Source organism: Tiliqua scincoides, chromosome 9 (genome assembly GCF_035046505.1).
Source record: "Tiliqua scincoides isolate rTilSci1 chromosome 9, rTilSci1.hap2, whole genome shotgun sequence".
In the NCBI taxonomy this organism is placed as follows: Eukaryota; Metazoa; Chordata; class Lepidosauria; order Squamata; family Scincidae; genus Tiliqua; species Tiliqua scincoides.
In genome coordinates, this window is record NC_089829.1 from 4,240,093 (window position 1) to 4,260,100 (window position 20,008).

The 20,008-nt window shown below is 44.4% G+C and overlaps 1 protein-coding gene across 3 annotated transcripts in view; it reads right to left on the reverse strand.

The window, feature by feature from the left end:
• KIF1B (kinesin family member 1B) overlaps positions 1-20,008 on the reverse strand; it is a 157,063-nt gene that overhangs the window by 110,605 nt on the left and 26,450 nt on the right. For all 3 annotated transcript variants that reach the window (XM_066636883.1, XM_066636880.1, XM_066636881.1), the window contains exons 3-8: positions 13,738-13,814; positions 10,411-10,590; positions 8,006-8,071; positions 4,682-4,860; positions 2,862-2,973; positions 850-927 (exon numbers count right to left, since the gene is read on the reverse strand). In XM_066636883.1, coding sequence (XP_066492980.1) covers positions 850-927; positions 2,862-2,973; positions 4,682-4,860; positions 8,006-8,071; positions 10,411-10,590; positions 13,738-13,814 — 692 coding nt within the window. The remainder of the gene's footprint in view (positions 1-849; positions 928-2,861; positions 2,974-4,681; positions 4,861-8,005; positions 8,072-10,410; positions 10,591-13,737; positions 13,815-20,008) is intronic.

Genomic DNA, 20,008 nt, shown 5'->3' on the forward strand with positions numbered 1-20,008 from the left:
ATGGCAAGTCACCAGAAAATTTAGTTGTGCAACATTTTCTACACAGCATCATTGTTGATCCTGACAAAATCTATATGGGGGGGGGGCTTATTCACGGATTCCATATCTGTGGTTTCAAGTATCCGCAGATTGGATTTGCAAGGACCCCTGCACATCGCTTCCAGAGGATCTTTTGAGCCCTGCAGAGGTGACACACATCCACCCACTGCCGGGCTCAGAATGACGATCAGAATGAATAAAGTTACTTCCGGTCTAATTGTAAAACCAGAAGTGACTGGTTCTAATTTTGTTCTAATTGTCATTCTGAGCCCTGCAAAGGCTGTGGGCAGATCTGCACAGCCTCTTTGGGGCTTATAAGACCCCTGGAGGTGAGGGGAGTGTAGCTTTCATCGCCTCTGGAGGGGGAGGCGTCCCCCCATATCTGCAGATTCAGCTTTCTGCAGGGGGTTCTGGAACAGAACCCTCCCCCCGTGACATGCCTGTGTTCTCCCTTTTTTCCCAGTTGAAGAAGAAGCCACACCCTCTCTGTAACAAGAACTCAAGTCAGATGTTCATTGGTGGTTGGGCGGGACTCTGCAAGCAACAGGTCCCACCCATGCAGGCAGAAAAGGCTGAACTGCAGGTTCTCTGCCACATGGGTGGGACCTCTGAGCAACAGACCCTCCACACATGGCATCACTTAGCTGGCCAGCCAGCAGTTTAAAGAAAAAACAGAGGTTGACTTCTCGCTACAAGCTGAGAGAAACCTAATCAAAAGTTTAAGTGGCTCCTGACAATACACCCTATTATTCATGGTCCTTCTTCCCCAGCTGCCCACAGCCCGGCAGAACCAGCTATGGTTATTCATACCTTTAATCGAGTCCCTTTGGCACCAGTGGAATCTGCTCTCTCACTCCCTGCGAGATCCACAAGGCTGATCTTGCTCACCTGAAGAGAGAAGCAGGGTCAAAAAATCCCAGGAAGTTCTGTCAGATCCCAGAGAATTCAATTGCCCAAAGTCAACACAGTACAGAACCAGATGCTGTTGCAAAATGGCAAGGAACTCAGCTTTCAGGTATAAAAGTAAAGGGAGAAAAACCTAAACATATACTAAAGTGTGAGTCCTTTGTTGCAAAGGCAGATCTGAAAAAGTTACGAGAGCAGCACACCCCACAGAACCACCACTGTATGTCACAGGCTCCACCTGTGACACCAGCGTAAGAATAAGGTGAACATTCGCATTTGAGGAACTCTGGCCTCAAATTGGGGAGTGCCCTAAAAGAGTGCTAAGCACTTACACAGCACCATCGTTATTATGGCAGATGACTGTTGATGTTTTGTTTTTAACCCAGATGCCACCACTAGAGCAATGCTACAACACTACATGGCATTGTCCTAAGGGGGATTCTGGGTTTTTAAAAAATGACAGGTGTTAAGGAGGAGTGATGATGCTGGTAAGCTCTGCACCTATCCCAAGTGTCACCTTTGAAATAGCCTATTCAGTTTTGATGCCTGCAGAATGAAACTGCAAGTGAAATTGGGTCAGGGGCATTTCAGCCCACCCACCTAACAGGAGTTTTCATCATTGGTTAATGGGGACTTCCCTCCCCTGAGGCTGACTGCAATACTCCCCAATATCATGCAGTCCTCAGCAGCATTCTGCCAACACTACACATGTCCAAGCTTACATATGGCTTTTCCTCCAGCGACCCCACCAGATCATGTCCCATCCTCCCAGTCCCTCCAATTCTCAAACATGGCAAGGACTCAAACATGAAGATCAGAATAAAGTATGCAATTTCAGCACACTTATGCAAAATAAGCCCTTCAACAGGAGTAAGGTGTTTGCAATGCTGATTTTGCACACAAATTATTGAGTTCACCTGCACAGAATTTATATCCAGGGGTGGGTTATGCTAAAACTACCCTGGTCAGGAAGTTTCTACATTTCATGGTCATCATCTAAGAACTAAGCCAACACTGTAACCCATGGATGTCCACCCTTATAGTTTTGGAAATGAATTAGCAACCCTGCCAAAGGCACATCTATTCCAGCTTCCTGTTGCCCCCAGTGACTCACAAGAGGGGCACTGCTCTCCTGCTACTGACCCCCACAACTGATGTTCTGCAGCATACTGCAGTACAGCAGCAGGACAGGAAAAGTGAAGGAGAGCACAACAAGGTATCATACAGAGATGGATAAATATTTATTGTTCAAGCCCAAAAGGGCAGAAATTAAATAGCATAAATACACAACACTGGAATTTCTGTTCTTTCATTTCCCAAAAGTAGTATTATGGCCAGAAAGCATCTTCCTTCATTAAAAATGTGCTCCCTTTTAACATGCAAATCCCACCATAGCTTAAGCTGTGGCTGTTGGATCACTGCCACCAAACCAAACCAGGCCTACAGGGAAGATGTATAAGAGAGAGTGTGTGAGTGGGAGAGTGTTAACGAGTCAGCAATTAGTTAAGCTCTGCCAAGCAGAAACACTGCAGCTTCTGTGTACAGAAAGGGACGTTTACTTGGCATCTCATGAGGTTTACAGAGCTCCTCCTCATTTTCATTGTCAGTGTGCCCCCCCCCCGGCAAGTTTTCCTAATTTAAACAAATCTCCAGAAAAGCCAGGCACCCAGACCCCAAAACTCTGTTTATAAGACATATCTGATAAAAGAGAAAAAGTTCAAATGAACAAAACAAGTTAATTTGTCAAGCAGATCAGAATATGGGCCACTTCATTTCTCCCAACCTTACTCCCTTTCACTACCATTCTCTGCAATAAGAAGCATAAGGAGCAAGATCTCTCCTGTGGTAAAGCTCTTGGGCAGTTGTGATGATTGCACTTTCCCTTCCCCCCCCCTCCACCACTGTGGATATCTTACCTTCTCAGTGGAAAGGTCAGTTTCAACATCATGTTTCTTCTGTGTGAAAACGATAGTAAAGACAGCATGTGAACGACTGCTGGTTTCATTCATATTGGTAGCTGCCACCGTCCTTTAAAAGAATTTAAAAAAACAACCTGGTGGTCAATGTGAAGGGCTGCTTCTGTAGGGTGACATATGGATTTAACTCAAGTGCCTTCTGTGCTGCTCTCTGTGTATGGAACAGCTTAGAGTCTGCAGTGCTCAAATTCCAAGGGCCAGAAGAGACAGCCAGACACACTTCATCCCTAATACTGTACCTTGGTGCTGGATTTTAATGCAAAACACTTCAGGAGTCAATTTTCACTGAAATATAGGCCACGCATACAAGCAACACACATATCTTAAATGCTGTTTTTGTCCAAGGTGGAACTCAGCAAAGGAGATGCAAGGCTCTTGAGCTCTTCTCCAATGGGTACTGCCCAGCTCACACCTGCTTAGTTTCAGCATTATGGACATAATGTCCATTTAGTATGTCATGTACTTTTGGACAAGGTTTCTGGAGTTGAAGCTGGTCAGCATTTATGAATTGCCTGTGGAACTGGAAAAGTACATTGTGTTTAAGTATAAATACCTCACACACAAAAATTCTAAAGGCCAAAAGAACTGAGCTGCAGTCTTTGATTAGGAAAGGGGGGAGGAATCAATAACGCACAGTGGATTCATTGTTACAGTTAAAATATCAGAGGGACATTATGTTTTGCTGGAATTTTCTCAATGTTGTTATAGCATGATGGCAGCATAGTGATCGAGAGACTGAGATGCAAGTTAGGACTTTCTCTATTCAAACTGCACCTCTGCCATGATCACTCCCAGGGGGCCTTAGGCAAGCAACACTTGCCTCAGTCCTCCTCCTCTGCAATATAAAGATAATCCTTCTGGATGGAAGAACACTAAAGGGGAGTTTTAGTGACAGCATCAAGGTAGTACAGGTGAAGCACTTTGCACACTCTGAAAGTGCTATACAAATGTCAAGTATTAGGGACAGTAACATGGATAAAGAAAAACTGAAATTTTTCAAGTGCCCAGTTGAATACGTATTGCACCTATTTACTGTTTTATGAACAGTAAGTATTTCTATTTCCTATTCTGGCCCCTGATCCTCTGACATCGTCTTCTCTCCAGCTCTAGAGAGACAAACTAATAGTGATGTGAACATCAGCATATTCTGAGCCCAATTCAAAGTACTGGTTATAGCCCTGAAACCCCTAAATGGCTTGAGGCCAAAATATCTCCAACTGCTCACTCAGATATTCCACAAGGCCCCACTTTGTGTTTCACTGCCAGCAGAGGCATGGCAAGAGGGGCTGTAAGACAGGGCCTCCTCAATGGTGATACCCAGGCTCCGGAAATCTTTACCCTTAAATATTTAAATATTTAAGTGTTATTTAGCCTTCTTCCTGCTTACATTCAGAAACCAGGTAAAAATGTGCTTTTCCAGCACGTTTTTGTCATAACTGCTTTAAGTTCTCTCACATTTTAAATACTTTGGTCTGATTTTAAATACTTTGGTCTGATTATGTTAACGCATCTGCTGCTCTGTGTCTGTCTTTGGATTGAGAGTCATCTTTGCTCTTCTTTTTACAGAAGTTGCTGGTTGTAAGTCCCCTTTACGCTTCTTGCAAAAGCAAGCAACACATTTTTTGTTTAGTTTACATGTTATTCTCATTCAAACTAAGATTTCACTATCTGCATTTCCCAACTGCTACCATCATAATGCTGCTGACATGGGTGCAAAGCATGTGTACTCCACAACAGGCTTGAAATGCCAAGTCACCAACCTAGCTTTGTTGCCAGCATCCATGAGGTCTGCAATATCGGTGTAAGAAGTGACAGCAAGTTTGGATAGGTCTTCCACATAGGGCCCAAGCAGTGGGTGCTCCCGGACACGCAGGTTCCCCTTGTTCTTGGGGTTGAGCAAGTCTCTAACTCGCTCACAGTAGATCTCCATGTAACTGACCTGCAATCAGACAGATGCAAGAAAGGTAAGAATCTGGATTTTGCGTCATGGAGCGCCATTCCATAAAGCAGCAGTACAGAAAAGGATGTTAAGAAAACAACATATCTGGACAACCAAACCAGGTAGCTTGAACAGAGAAATTAAGGGAGAACTTCTCAGATGAGTTATTTAAACTCTGTAGAGAAGGCACCATCACTCACAAGGGATTATGCTTCAGAGCAAATGAATCACTCTTTTTGGATCACTCCAGTGTCTAAAAGGAAAAGTGATGTGAGCTTATAAGGGATGCAGCGATACAAACAGATACGTGTTCATGAAGCCAACATCTGATGAGTCAGTCCACTGGCCCACTTATAAGCCTTTACAATCAGGGTGAAGAGCACTGCAGAGATGGAGGGTGGCAGGTGCACAGTGCCACTCATCCAGTTCCGGAAGTGGCAAATTGCACCTTTTTTCAAGTTCTACCACTAATTACTAGACATGCAGAGCCAGGCCTGAGTCCTTGGCATGCCCATGTCTTACTCAGAAGGAAGCACATTTATAAACCCTCCCCACAGGACATCTTTGAGTAACAGAGTGAATTCCAGGATGACTTCTATGACTTAAGTAGGAAGTTGTCTGAAGCCAAGAGCTTCCATGTTAATGGGTTGGATGGCCAAACTCTAGCAGATGCAAACCTAGTAGATACAAAGACAGCCACTAGTTTAGACAGCTTTAAAGAAAGACTAGACTAGACTAGACTAATGTATAGGACAATGGTTCCCAAAATGTGAGCAGTGGCTCACCAGGGCTCCCCAGAAACCAACCAGGGGACCTTGCGAAAATCCTTGCGAAAATCCAACAGAATCCTTGCAAAAAACCCACAGCTCTGTATGATGTATAGGACTGTAGCCCTAATAGGGAGACACGGCCAATGGCCCAGTAGGTAAAGGGAGCCACCAGTTGGAAAAGTTGGGAACCACTGGCATAGAGAATGGGAGGTCTATCAGTGGGTAGGATAGCTATGAGAAGCCTCAGTATTCAGGCAGCATACCTCTTGATACCATTGCCTAATAATGTGCTTTCAACCATATAAACATTAGAAAAGCACTAGATCAGGCAAGAGGATTCCATTTCCCACAGTGGGAAGCCCACAAGCAGAAAGCATACTTCTATCCCATCACTACTCTCTTGCAACTGGTATTTAAAAGTATACTGATGCTGAAACTGGAGACTGTGCATAGAGCCACCATGACCTTGACAGACCTGCCCTAAAATGAATTTGCTCAATTCCTTTCGAAAGTCATCCAAGTTAATGGTTATTGCATGACAGAGAATTTCCCAAGTTACTTATACGTTGCATTAAGAAATACTTCCTGTACTGAGTAATGGAGGATGGAGCAGCAAATGCAGTCATCTGCCCGTTTTCTATCAGAGACCATTTAAAAAATTCCTGATGCCCTGGACCAAGATGTTGCACAGAAGGCAGCTTCCAGGAATTCTTTTTAATGGCACCCAGCAAGGAGGGAGATGAAGCGCTACTATACTGTCCCCCATCCCCTGATGAATCATGGGGATCCTTATCAGGTGACCAAGGTAGCAGTAGCAGGTCAGATGGGGCTTAGTCAGACATGGGTGTGTCCTAACTGGGTCACGCTTGGTCTCAAACCACTTTTGCAGCATCCCACACAAGTGCGCCCCATAGGCATCTTTCTTCTTCTGCCCAGACTATTTGCAACTAATTTCACCCTGGAAGCTGGGAAGCTAGATGGCCCACCGGTGTCTGTAGGAGGATTCTGCCTCCTATAATCAAAAAACCAAAATCCACCCCCCCCCCCAAACACTGATGGAGTCGATTCAACAGGTCTAACAGGGCTTAGCAGAAGTCACCCTTTTGTCTGTCAAGAAAGAAGTCCCAACTAAACATATGGAACAAATACGTGTGCCAAAGTGCTATTTTTACATAGGCTGCATTTTAAATCGTTTGCCAGCTATAGACACACATCTTCCAGAGCATCAGCTTGGCCAGCAGCCTGGAAATTGTATGTTGAATTAACAGGAAGAACTAATTTGTTCAGGAAGAACTCCATCCATGATGCTGTCCTTCCCGTCACCCTCATTCTTTGGCCCTGGAGCAATCACATACCCTCTACCTATCAACCCACAAACACCTGCGTTTCCTTTCTTTGTTGTTGAAGTCCATGACACAAAGCAGTAGCCAAACACCCTGTAGCGTTCCAGGGCTGAAGAATATTCAACCATTCTCTATTAGGGCTTCTAGTATTTCTGATCACTGATGACACATCTAATTTCCAATTTAAAATTAGAGGTAAACTTAATTCTTTGCGCACACAAAGTACTGGTGCGCAAAGTACTCCACAGACCCCTGTCTTTTACCCCTCCACAGACAATAACCAACTTGGGAGGGCAGACTCCCACCAACAAGGTCACATCTTGGAACCCAATATGCCCTCACAGCTGTTTTTACTAAAAAAAAGCATTTTGTTAAAAGATCCCATCCTGGCACCTCAATGCAATCTGGCTCTCAGAGCTGTTTTGTGACTGAAGACCTTTAATACTAGTAGAAAAAGCTGTGCTGTGCTGCCAGGCAGGGTCTGGTTGTGGGGCTCCCTGATGGAATATTAGGTGCCAACTTTTGTCAGTATACTGATAGTTTAGGCTTGCCCAGGTGGGACATCTGCTAGCGCCCATCCTGCCATTCCCTCTGCTAGTTTTGCTCTGGCTGCTTCAGGGTGAGGAGGAAGCAGCCCTATACTATAATAACAAAAAGCAAACACTGTTATCTACATAGAAGTGTTCTTGGCTTCAGACAATATCTGACTGCAGTCATTAGGCAATCGGTAATATTTGAGCTGTCAGCTGGCCAGCATGACAGTTCTAGCAGCAAACTGGGTGCCAACCCCTAGGCCCAAATTTTCCAGTGCAACAACTACTGGGTACCTGCATCTCTGCACCCTAAGTTACTTCCCAGCTATCATACTATTTTTTTGCCTTGCCAGTGGGACTAAACATTACATGCCAACATTAAGAGGAAGACTGCCTGCCTTAAAGTCTCACGTACAAAGCTGGGTTTAAGACAAGAGAACACTGAAATGTTCTTGAAAGTCAACCAAGTGAACTCACGCCCCTCGCAGCACACACTCACCTCCACAGAATAAGACATCTCCTCGTTGCTGTTGTCATTGATCTTCTCAAACAGCTCTTCACAGAGCTATAAAGAGATTAAGTGAGCATCAGACCACAACCGTGCAGAGACAGAATGAGAGAACTGTTGCAGAATGACCATGAGGCTTAATCTAACTTGCTTTCAATGCTTCTCCCAAACACACAGTGCCTAGGAGGAAAAGCTGCTAATCCATTTCCACCACCCACCCTGCAAAAAATATCTATGCAGCCTTTATTCAGTTCTCAATTGCACCCAAATTTAACTAATGCTAATTTGCAAGGGGGGGGGGGGTTGGTTGGTGGTGGTGGTTCATTAACATAAGAGATGAGCCCAATAAATTAAAATAAGAAATGTGGGTCAGAACTCCAAGAGGAGGACAATTAAGATACTTAAAGATTCTCATATCCAGCTGTAAAAATATTACAATCTCTGATTATTATTTAGGAAGAAGACCTTTTCAAGTTCATACATGGGTCTGAAAACACTCCAAGACCTGGATTTGCAAGAAAATAAAACTACATTTGAAGGTATGTTGAAGGTATGTTGTGTTTTTAACAGCCTCATTAAATGTTTGCTACACCCAGGTCTCAGCTTCATACTCAGCTCATACTCTGCTTATCCCTTGGGTGTCTACAGAACTTTGTAAGTACACACACACAAGGTTTACAGGATTGCAACTAAAGGAGTCTGTACCACATAAAACCTATGCTCATTAAACCCACATTTTACACTCAAATATACACATAAGGTAAATATTTGCAGGTTTTATTTCATTTCTGTTTCAATTAGAATTGTTTTTAAATGCCAACCATTGGAAGGGAACCAAGAACAAGACAGAAGGCCAACTTCAACAGGAAACAAAACATTTTACATGGAATTATCAAAATCCACAATGCAGTCTGTTAACAAGCAAGGATGGCATGCATAGCCCCAGTAGAAAGCCACAATTAGTGGAAGACTCCTGCTCTGCACATAAATGTTACAAAAGGAACCTTACATTGAATGTGCCCATGTTGCTCAGTATTGTTTGCTCTGACAGATAGGGACTCCACAGGTTCTTCTCAAGCCCTACTTGAAAGTGCCAGGGCATGAGCCTGGAGGGCTTCCTGCATGCAGACAGTTAAAGCTATAGCCCCTGCCCATCCCCTTACCTGGATGGAGCTTTGAAAGAAAAGAGAAAAAACCATGCTTAATTATAGGGGGACCTGGCCCTCCTAGCTACTGCTTTTAGAAAGCTGGAGCAAAAAGAGGACACAACAAAACTGGGGGCATGCAGGGGTGGGGCTTGCAGATTTCATTTCCATTTTCCCCTCCATAATGTAAGCCTCAAAAGAAAGCTGCAGCCCCAAAACTAAGTCAAACCCTTGTCCAAAGCTCTGTTTCTGAGTCCTCAGAGACAAAGGTAGCAATGAGCCGTCCCTATAACCATGAGAGCTAGATACTTGCTTCTCCTTTTACACAAAAATGAAAACTAAGATTTCTTCCTCACTTGCAACTTTGGAAAGAGGTATCAAATTTCCTACTTGCTCAGTCCTCACCAATACACCCAGAGGTCTTGCTGCTATTGCGATCTAGCACTCTCACTGGTGCTTTCAGCCTCAAGGCCAACCAACCATAACAGGTACTACATGGGGCAGCCTCAAGGCCTGCTTGGATGCCACAGCTGATACAGAAAGCAGCAGCTGGTCTAAGTGGGCTCCCCAAACACATACAAAGCCATCAGTGCCCTGTTTAAGCCTACCTATGGCAGAGAGACGCAGCCCTAACACCTGCCATTTCGTTTATAATCCACAGGCAGCCTCTAGAAGTAACTGAACTCTCATCAGATGTCCAGCCTGCATATGTTTTTCCTATCAGCAGTGAGCAGAGCTTTGCACACTAGGGGCACAGAGCCAGCAACTTTTGCTGCTGATTTTATACAGCAGAATGGCAAGTCAAAACAGCTATTCAGCAGAATTTACTTTATCAAGAAAGTAAACCTAGTAAAGTAAACCTGAAACCTAGTCTCAGCTGTTCCCTTTTCAGCTTCATTTCCGTGGCTCAACACCAGGGAATTGACACCACAATGGCAAGTTATAATCAGCCCTAGGAACAACAAATGCTGCTTATCCTTGAACATCCTACAAGAGGCCAGCAGTGCCATAGCAAAGAATGGCCAACCAAGAATGACTTTACCGCCACCTATGCTGGCAAGGAGACCACCCTGCTGGAAGACACCATAGAGGCCTCCAACTAGGACTCAAGTCAGGCTTCTGCAGAACGAAGCCTTTATGCCAATTCGTTTGCTTTAAAAGGGAAAGCTGGGATTCTTGGGGTTCTTACCAGCCTCCAAGAGCCACACACAAATTGCTAGGATATCCACTGCTAGTTTGACAAAGCATTACCTGTGGTATGATCCCCGCCTGGTTTTCCTCCTGCTTCCCCATCATAGTGTAGGATTTTCCAGCTCCAGTTTGGCCATAAGCGAATATACAGACGTTGTAGCCCTCAAAGGCATGTAGCAGCATTTCCTTCCCAATATCATTGTACACACGATTCTGAGATGCAAAGCAAGGATCATCAGGCTGCAAAGTTGGAAAAACAAAGGACGGTCAGTACGGACCAATTTTGGGCAGAAGGAAACCCAACTGAACCTTGTAAAGCAGGAATGTACACTCTGCCAGGTGCAAAGGAATGCAATGCAGGATGCAGGGATCTTGGCTTGCAAGCTCCCAGGAGCATCAGGTGGCCACTGTGAGACACAAGCTGGACTAGATGAGCTCTTGACCTGCTCTTGCAGGGCTCTTATGTTCCTGTACGTCACAACAGATATTTGTAAAAACAAACAAACAAACAAATATTTAGGAACTGTAGTTCTTCAAAATCTCTGTCCAAATGGTACCCAATCGGGGAGCTCCTATTGCTGGAGTATGTTCTGTTGCAGCCTTGGATTAGAACTAGGTAAAGAAACCTGCTGCTTAGGTCATCTGTGTGGGCCCTTAAAGTAGAAATAACAAATATTTTAAGCTTCTTGGAGTCCTGAACTTTCCACTCTTTTGTTTCAAGGACTCAACTAGCTGCCTATGATTACAAACGCCATGAGCCATGCAAATTAACCAGCCTGTGCAGCTGTCCAAGTTTACTTCCCTGTCTGTTATTAAAGCATCGTGCTAATTTGCTGGGCTGAATAACAACCTCGTTGCCAAGTGGACACCCTTCACAAGTTAGCAAGTAGGCAAAGGGGACTTGGGGCCCATGTCATTTAAAAATTGGTAGTTCTATCAAGCTGATTACTTTAACAAACCAGAACTATCAATAAGTCTAGAAATCAAACTACACTCACTCTTTTAGTCATTTAAAGTGAAGAATGCCGGGGGGGGGGGGGGCTGGCCAACGAGGCCAAAATCCATGATGAAATATTCAGAGTGTGAGAAACACAGCTCACCTGCAGCGGAGGATTAGTGGGGAAATGGTCACATTGTTAGCGCAGCTTACAGGTATATCTATTTCTGTGCATTATGGGTACTGAGAGTGTTTTTATTTAAGTATGAACCCCACTAAGGAATGGGCTTTTCCCAGACTCTGCTTGGTAGTATCAAAAGGGAAATGAGGCCATGAGGCCCTCCTTGTTATTGTTGGTTGGGATCAGTTGTCCTTTGGGTCCTTCCCTCCCAGAATTGCTTCCATCATCAGCCATTGTACCTGACTGCTTTGGAGGAAGGGGTGAGAACCCTATCAGTTCAGCTGGGACCAACTACCACTGGACTTCTCCCCTCCCAGAACAACCTCCATCTCCAGCCATTCTACAATTATTCCATCTGCAGCTTTTGAAGGAGAGACAAGGCAGCAAGGCCCCCTCCATCAGCCTTGTTGGGATCAACCCACTATTGAGCTTCTCCCGCTTCAGAACTGTCATCTGCAGGAGTGAGTGATTGCTTCTGGTACCTTGGCAAGAAGATGGGACACAACTGTAGTAAATAGAATCTGCATACACACAGTGTCCCTGCCTTGACAATTGAGTACTCTTGAGACTGAGAGAGGCTCCTCTGTCCTCCCTTTGTGACCATAGCCTGAGCAGCTATTTTTCCAGGGGCAAGGCCTTTCCAGCTTGCATGAGCCCTAGATCCTCACTCTTGGGCAAGCTAAAGCGCATTGTACATTGTAGAAAGAATAGAAAATTTATTTGTCATTGTACCTGTGTACACAAGTACAATGAAATTATAAAATTATAAAAAATTATAAAAAAGACAAAATATTAGCTTCCAAAGGGGTAGCCATGTTAGTCTGTTCTCTGTTGTACCAAGAGAGTCTTGGAGCATCTTAAAAAGTCTAATCATTTCAGCAGACGCTTTGGTGGATTTCAGTCCACTTCAAGGGAGTAAAAGTAGAGGTCAGTGGCAGGTGCTCTTACTGAGACGGAAAATGTGTTTTACTCTTTCATGGGGGGGCTTAAGAACACAAACAAGATCAAGACGGAGAACAGTAGTAGAACACTTAAAGAAACAAGAGAGCCTCCAAGCATGACATAATCTGGTGCATCAGCTGACAAGCAGAAAACTTTCCTTTTCAAGGAATAAGTGGGGCAGATTAACTCTAAACAAGATGATTGCTCTGCCGAAAGTCAACTTGCTGCTCAACTAAGAAAAGCCAGGACTTTTGGGGGGGAAGGGAGAGACACACACATACCCACCCCAGCATAAGGTTCAGCCCCTTGGCTTTCTCTTCATATATAAGTTCATATGAAAATTATTTGGCCCTCCTCCTAAGGTCATTCATAAATGCTTATTTGCCAACGTAGGCCCCATAATGCAGATTCTCACTCTCACTCCTCCTCCCCCCCGCATAGTTCTTACTAGTAGTTCATACTACTGCATAGTAGAAGCAACTACTATGTTTTTGATTGGTCCCATTTTACGTTCCGGCTGATGGACATTTGGCCACCCAAGTTCACGAACAGCATACATGATGTCGACTTTAGAATTCCTTTGCTTGAATGAGACACCCAACACAAACTGCCCTTCATGTGCCTCAATTCCTTTGAATCAGAGCCACAACCACCCACTAACCACCTTCTATTCTTCCCACTGGGCAAACCAACCATCAAAGCTTACATCTGTTTGGCATGAGAAGGGCCCCTTTCCACCCTTTTAAGCAAACAGGAGAGCAGCAAAAGGCAAAGCTCGACAATGACTGGAAATCTGCAAGCCTTCAGATTCCACTTTCATGAGGGATCCAGCTTCGGACTTGAGAGGAGAGAATGCCTGAGGGCTTTTCTAGTATAACAGGAAGAAGAAGACACTACCCTGTCTCTGTAACAAGCTAGGAGATTAGAAGTCATCTTCCCCTACTCCATAAATACTCCAGAAGGAAGAATTCTTTCCCTTCCCAACAGCAAGAACAAAAATCCACTGTAGGAAAATGTTTGCTGTTCAAATTCCATTCAACAGCTACTTGGGCCAACCCTCTCCTCTATCATCTTTGCACACACTTGTTCCTCACTGCTTGGAATTTAATCTCTTTCTGATCCCCTGATGGAAAAAGCACTTAGACCATACCGAGATGAAACTTGGAACTTAAATTGCTAAAACCACAACAGTCAGTCAGAGAGAAGAAAAGCAGCTGCTGGGGGTGGGAAAGGGAGAAGAGGTCTCCCATCACCAGCTGGACAGACTTGGATTCCGCCTTCTGAAGGGATTTTGCTACAACACAATGCAGTAAAGAAGAGCTCTTACCGAGGTGTGGGACCAGTAGGAGTAGTCAAAACTGAAAGACTTGGGTGCCTCCTTGGGATTCTTTGGATTGACAATACCTAGAGGAAACAAAAATGCATATTCATTACTCAACAGCTCTGGAAAAAGCCAGAAACAAAAGTAAGAGAAGTTACAACCCCCAATGCACCAGTCCAAGTACTTGCTACTTCACCACACTGGCACCCTGAAAACTGAAATACACAAAAGATCATCTTACCTATTAAGGGAAGGAAATTGCTGAGGAAAAGAGTCTTCTGAACAGAATTATTAGACAGCCATTGAAAAGACAGCTAGTGTAGCCCAAAGGTGAATTCTGACCTGGGTATAAAATCCAGCCTCAGTCACAGGCAGCTTTGGAAAACCTATTCTCATTTTCAGAGAGGTTGAAATTCTGCTTCCATTGTAGAATTAGATTTATATTCACCAGTAACTTCTGGTTTTCTGTGTGTAAAGTTCTTCCATTCAAGGAAATAACCAAACCAGTGGTTTGGAAAAGGAGAAACCCCCCCCCCCAATCCAAATGGATGCCTAATAGAATTACAGTTCACATCCTCAGTCCAAGAAGACACTACGAGCAGAGTGAAAAGCAATAGTGCCATGCTCATGGAAAGATATCACATTCTGGCTTTCCAAGATTCATCCAACTAGCAGCCTTAGAACCAAGGAGTATATGCAAACCCAAACACCAAAACCAGTCCAAAGAGGTCTTTTTAGGGAACTGAACCCACACCTATAATTCTCTTGGTTGTCTTGCACCTGAATCAAACCCCTGAACATAGTTCAACATAAGTAGTTCAGTTGTCAGGCACATGGTTTATAACTGTATGATTTAGGTTTTATTTACCTATGTTTGTAATAACCTTTTAAAAACTGGAAAAAAATATTTCCTCAAAGTAAATAGTTACTGAATGTTACTTTACAGCAGAAGAGCTTGGTATTTCGCATAAAATGCATCTAAACTGGTTCAAAGTGTCTGAACCAGTTACCAAACCACTTGCTAGCGCCAGGGGGCACAAGGCCCTTCTGCACATGTGCACCACTCCTATGGCACACCTCTCATCCAGGCCAACTCATTCCACTATTGCCTTCATCTCACTCCAACCATTTTCCAGGGTGTGGGACTGGATGGCAGATGCGATTCACACACACCCCAGAAGATGACACTGGAAAATCTACTCACTTTCTTCCTATTCTTACCACTTATCTAATATTTCTTAATTGTACCAGTCAATTGCTTATCTGATGTAAATACACAAGGTTCAAAAAGTTTGTTTGCAAACCTGTGGTCAGTATAGGATCGCCCTAGTTACATTGAAAGAGTCAGAGCATTTGTCCATTCAGCTCAGTATTGTTGACCCTGACCTGAGAGAACCTTTCCAGGGTTTTAAGATCAGGAGAGATTTTTTCAGACTGCTCTCTTCAGTCAGGTTATCTGAAGGGCTGTTCTACCTCCATCGTGAAGAAATAAGACAGTTCATGAGTCGACTACAGTGACAAGTCCATTCACAGCTGCCAGTCATGATGGCTATGCACTATCTCTGGGTTCAGTGGCAGCATGCAACGGAACAGTGGCATTTGCCTCTCTCCTACTTGTGGTCTTCTCAGAGACAACTGCTGAGTCCTGAGGGAAACAGGAAACTTGATTGGATGGGCCTTGGGCCTGACTGGGCCTAGAACTGGCCCTGGTCTTCTTCTGATAACTGGAATCTGGGGCCTCAGTAAGACAACCAGGAGTTAAATGCGGCTTTGGTTTAGAAAGACTTACCTATTCTATACCTTCATTGAAATATACGCATATCAGAAGATACAAGATTTTTAATATGCAAGCTGGCTCGACAGTGGTACCATTGGACCCCTTTGAAAACAGGGTAAGAGAAGGCAAGTCATTCACAGCCTCCAACCATGCACCTCTGACCTAAGAAACTGGCAGTAGGCATAGGGACAGAGATGCAAGAAGTAGGTCATCTTGCCTTTGGACTCCTGAGAATTTCTGGATGGTGGGAGGGAAGCAAAGAGGCAGATCTGCCTTTGAACTGTAACACAAAAAAAGAAGCCCACAAAAGGCGGAGGCACATCAGTAATGAGCAGCTCAAGGGCTCCTGGGAATTTCACAGCAGGACCATTCCAGCCTATTTTGTAAGGCATGTAACAATACAAAGAGAAAAAGCTCCTGGTCTACAGATTTGCTTTCAGAGGCCTGACTGAGAATAGAAGGAGGCCATGAAAAAACGGCCTGGAGAAGGAATGAGAAATGTTTCAAGGTTTAACTAGGATGACATATTTAAACATTCATCCGCAAATGAAGTGTGCAAAGCCCACATGGAGGTTTTTAGTCCGTAACTGTAGGCAGTTATGCTTTCCCCTCTGACCCTACAATAAAGGTTTTAGGTAACCTTACTGCACATCATAAGAAAATAAGAACAGTCTCACTGGATCAGGCCATAGGCCCATCTAGTCCAGCTTCCTGTATCTCACAGCGGCCCACCAAATGCCCAAGGGAGCACACCAGATAATGAATGCTTTTGTCACCCCTTTTCAGCTATAACCATGTGCACAACTTGTGAAAACAAGGGAATTCACCCACTGGCCCATTTCCAAATCACTGCCCAGCCACAAAGAGAAAATGGAAACAAGGAAAAGTCAACACAGTCTGACAGATTCCATCCCTCTACTAATCTTATTGGCCAGGCATCCTGGGGAAACAGTTGGGGAAACTGCCAAAGAAAGTCCCTGATGTTTCCTGACAGCATGCTGTACGTGCCACATCCAACAAAGAGCAATCTAAGCATTTCCGTTTTAATCAAATCACTATGGGCTGATCTGAACACAGTGCCGAACCACGGTCTGCAGTAACCCAATGTTAAGTTCCAGATCATGACTTGTGTTACAGACACAGAGAGAAACCATGACCTGCTCAGTTGTCTTCTGACCCAAGAATCCCCAAATGCCATGCCCAGACAATAACATCTGGGGCAGACCAACATCACAAGTATGTTTTGCTGGTTCATATGCAACACCAAACCAGCTTCAAACCACCATTTCAGATTCTATTTGGTGGCTCACACAAACCAGTTCATCGGGCTGTGTTGATTCAGACATCTTGACACAATATGTTTGGTGTCAAACATTCCTCCAAGTCCTTCACCTCACCACTCTCTCCTGAGAGGATATCCAATCAAAATAAATGCCAAATATTATCCTTTAATGCCTTGTGAATTTTTCGATCACTAAGGGGCAGCGGCAATGGATAGTTTGTTCTCCTTTCCAAAAGGAGAACGGACTGTCAGAAACAGGCAGGTTACAGGACCTGTACACTTCCTACAGTCTCCATTCCAGAGCAAGTAGTGCTCAGGACAGCCAGCACTAAGTATCCTCCTGCACTCAGCACTCAGATCCTCTTAATCTGAGGTGACTCAGATTAAGGAGCAGGGGAATATCTGGGATCCTTAACCCCCAACACTCGCCCTTGCTAGTCACTGACCTACAATATTCTATATCTTCAAAATATGATGTATTTTGGAACAGAACTATCAAAGGCTTTGGAATGGGAATGGGATCTGTGCCTCCCCCACCCCCCGGTTGGTGTGCAGGCTACAAATAGCAACAGTTGCTAGTGCACCTCTCTAGCCAATTCCACATTTAATGGATTTGCCTTCTGCTGGTGCTCCTGACTTATGAATGCTGACAGCCAGGCAAAGACAAGGATTAATATCACTTACACCAGAACAGCCATGTGGGGAGAACACATGTGGCTTTTGGATAGCAACAGAAGGCATCAACACACAAAACTGGCCACCCACACAAATCCCATCCCCAACAGTTCCAGCCAGAACTACAACAACTGTATATGCTGACACACACTGCCCAGCTCTAAAGACAGAAAGATCCCAAAGAAAACCTTTTTTAAGCAGAACTGTCTAGGCTGTGTTCTTGAGTCAAACTTCAGTTATCCCCATAAGCACTGCACGGCTACAGAGAGATAAAGGAAACAATTTACAGTCCAGCATAAAACCTCCTACCTCCTCCAAATCCCACTTTATAACCCAACTTTTCTCTGAAGGTTTTGGCCCCAAGTCCCACCAGCCTACAGTAACCAAGCCTAAGATTTCCAGTATCTGTCACTTGTTCACTTTCTCCCATTGGCGCTTTTGCCTTGTGCAGCAGATGGAGAACAAAAGGCTGGGACGGACCCCCTGCATTCTAGGGAATATCTTGCTGCCAAGGATTTGCTAAGCAGTCTTTGTGTGTTTCCTCCAGACACACCAGCAGCAGTTCTCCCTCCCCAAGACATTTGCAAAGCCTTGAAATTTCAGCACCCAGGTGCATGCTTGGCTGGACTGTATAGTGCTTCTGCAAAGCAGAGTCACTGCAGCTTTGAGGACATTTAAACTACTTCTGAAAAAGAACACTCTCAGATTGAGGCAAGCTAGCCAGTTCAGGCGGGACTGGCTCAGCAGGAGGATATCGGGTTCAAGATACCCACTGCTTGCCTCAGGGCAACATTTCTGACCCAGACATACATCACTATAGGCAGTAGACATATAGCACCTCCAGAGTATATATTCTTGTACATGCAAGGTACAAATCTGGGAATAAAGACGCATAGGTTGGCATCCTTCAGTCTTGGAAGACTATGGTATCACGCTCTGAATAGTGGTTCTGGAACAGAGTGTCCTCTCCAGTGCGCGAAGCCTGGGTAAAGTAGGTATGGAGGATAGACCGTTACCCATGCAACAAATCCCCCCTCTCCATGTTGCTGAAATGGTCCAATGGAAAGGCAGAAGCCAATATGGTTGGTTCCAGCGGCGTCGCAGGAGTTGCCAGAACGTGACTTGTGTTCAGCCATGAACTGCCTCAGGGACTCCGGCTCTGGATTTTGCCTCGAGGTTGACTCCTGAAGCCTTTTCCATAACTGGATGTAGCCATAAGGCAGTGGAGGTTTGGGATCAGAGTTTTCCTTCTCTCAGATGAGCTGCCTTCCCAGGCTAAGGAGTCCCATCTACCCGGTGGCTGTTTAGTTGCCTTTTACGACAAGTACAGCCAAACTGAGGGCTTATTCTTATCCCCAGCCCCCAGGGGAAAAAGAAGCATAATGAGATGGCATAGTCATGAACACATGCTAACTATTAAGGCATCTGTTTTAAGCACCCTAATATACCATACACACACTTCAACCTCACTTTTCCCTCTGATAAGTGCATGTACTTACCAGCACTCCTAAGCAATAAAATACTGGTCCTTCCTTTGGAATCCCAAATGTTATCATCAAATTGCAAGGCTGTAAGCGCAGTGGATGGTGAAAGTTCTGAAACATGCCTTCAGTTTATGAAGACTGCCAGAGTGTCCTTCACAAGCCCTGGGCCCAATCCACTTGGGATGTCTTTTGATGACATCAACAAAACCAGACACTACTGCTGACATGCAGATTAGGTTTGCTGTGGATTGTATTCCTTGTTTTTAAAAGCAATTCTATTTTATTGCCTCTGAAATCTAGATTGGGGAAAATCACATCACATACTGAAAAAAACTATGCAAGAGTGCAGAACTACAGAGCTATATGCCATTTGCAAATCAAATATGAAATGTACTTTGAAGACTGAATCTAAGATGGACACAAGACAACAGTACTGACTGGAACAAAGACAAAGACAGAGACCATGAAGAACATAACAAGAGCCCTCCTATACAGGACCATCTAATTCAGCTTCCTGTATCTCACAGTGGCCCACCAGATGCCTCAGGGAGCACACAAGAGACCAGCATCCTGTTGCCACTTGCTTGCTTCTGGCAATACGAGGTAGATCAACTACCAGCAGATGACTTACAGTTTTAGAATCTTACAAAGGAGCTAGCAAGTGGGCAAATGCCAGGTTGAACATACAGTTTTTGAAGGGCAGGTTCAAACTTTTAATTTTTGAGCAGTATAACCTTGAAGAGTAAAATCTTGCTGAGAATGCGCAACATGCTCACAGAACTATTGCCTTTCATCCAGCAGTGGTATGGGAGTAATACGCACATTGCATTAAATTATTTAAGTGCAGCCCTCCATGCTGGCCTTCCAATCTGACCTGCAATTCAGAACACTCCAAAGTCAGATCCACCTACATCCAGCACCCTATGACAAAGTATAGCATCACACACTGATAATGAACCTATTTGCGGTTATGATGTATAAGGCTATATAAATAGAAATGCTTCCTGAAGTGGCTACCTGACTCATCCCCAAACCTACAAAAGAACCTGGGAAGCCAAT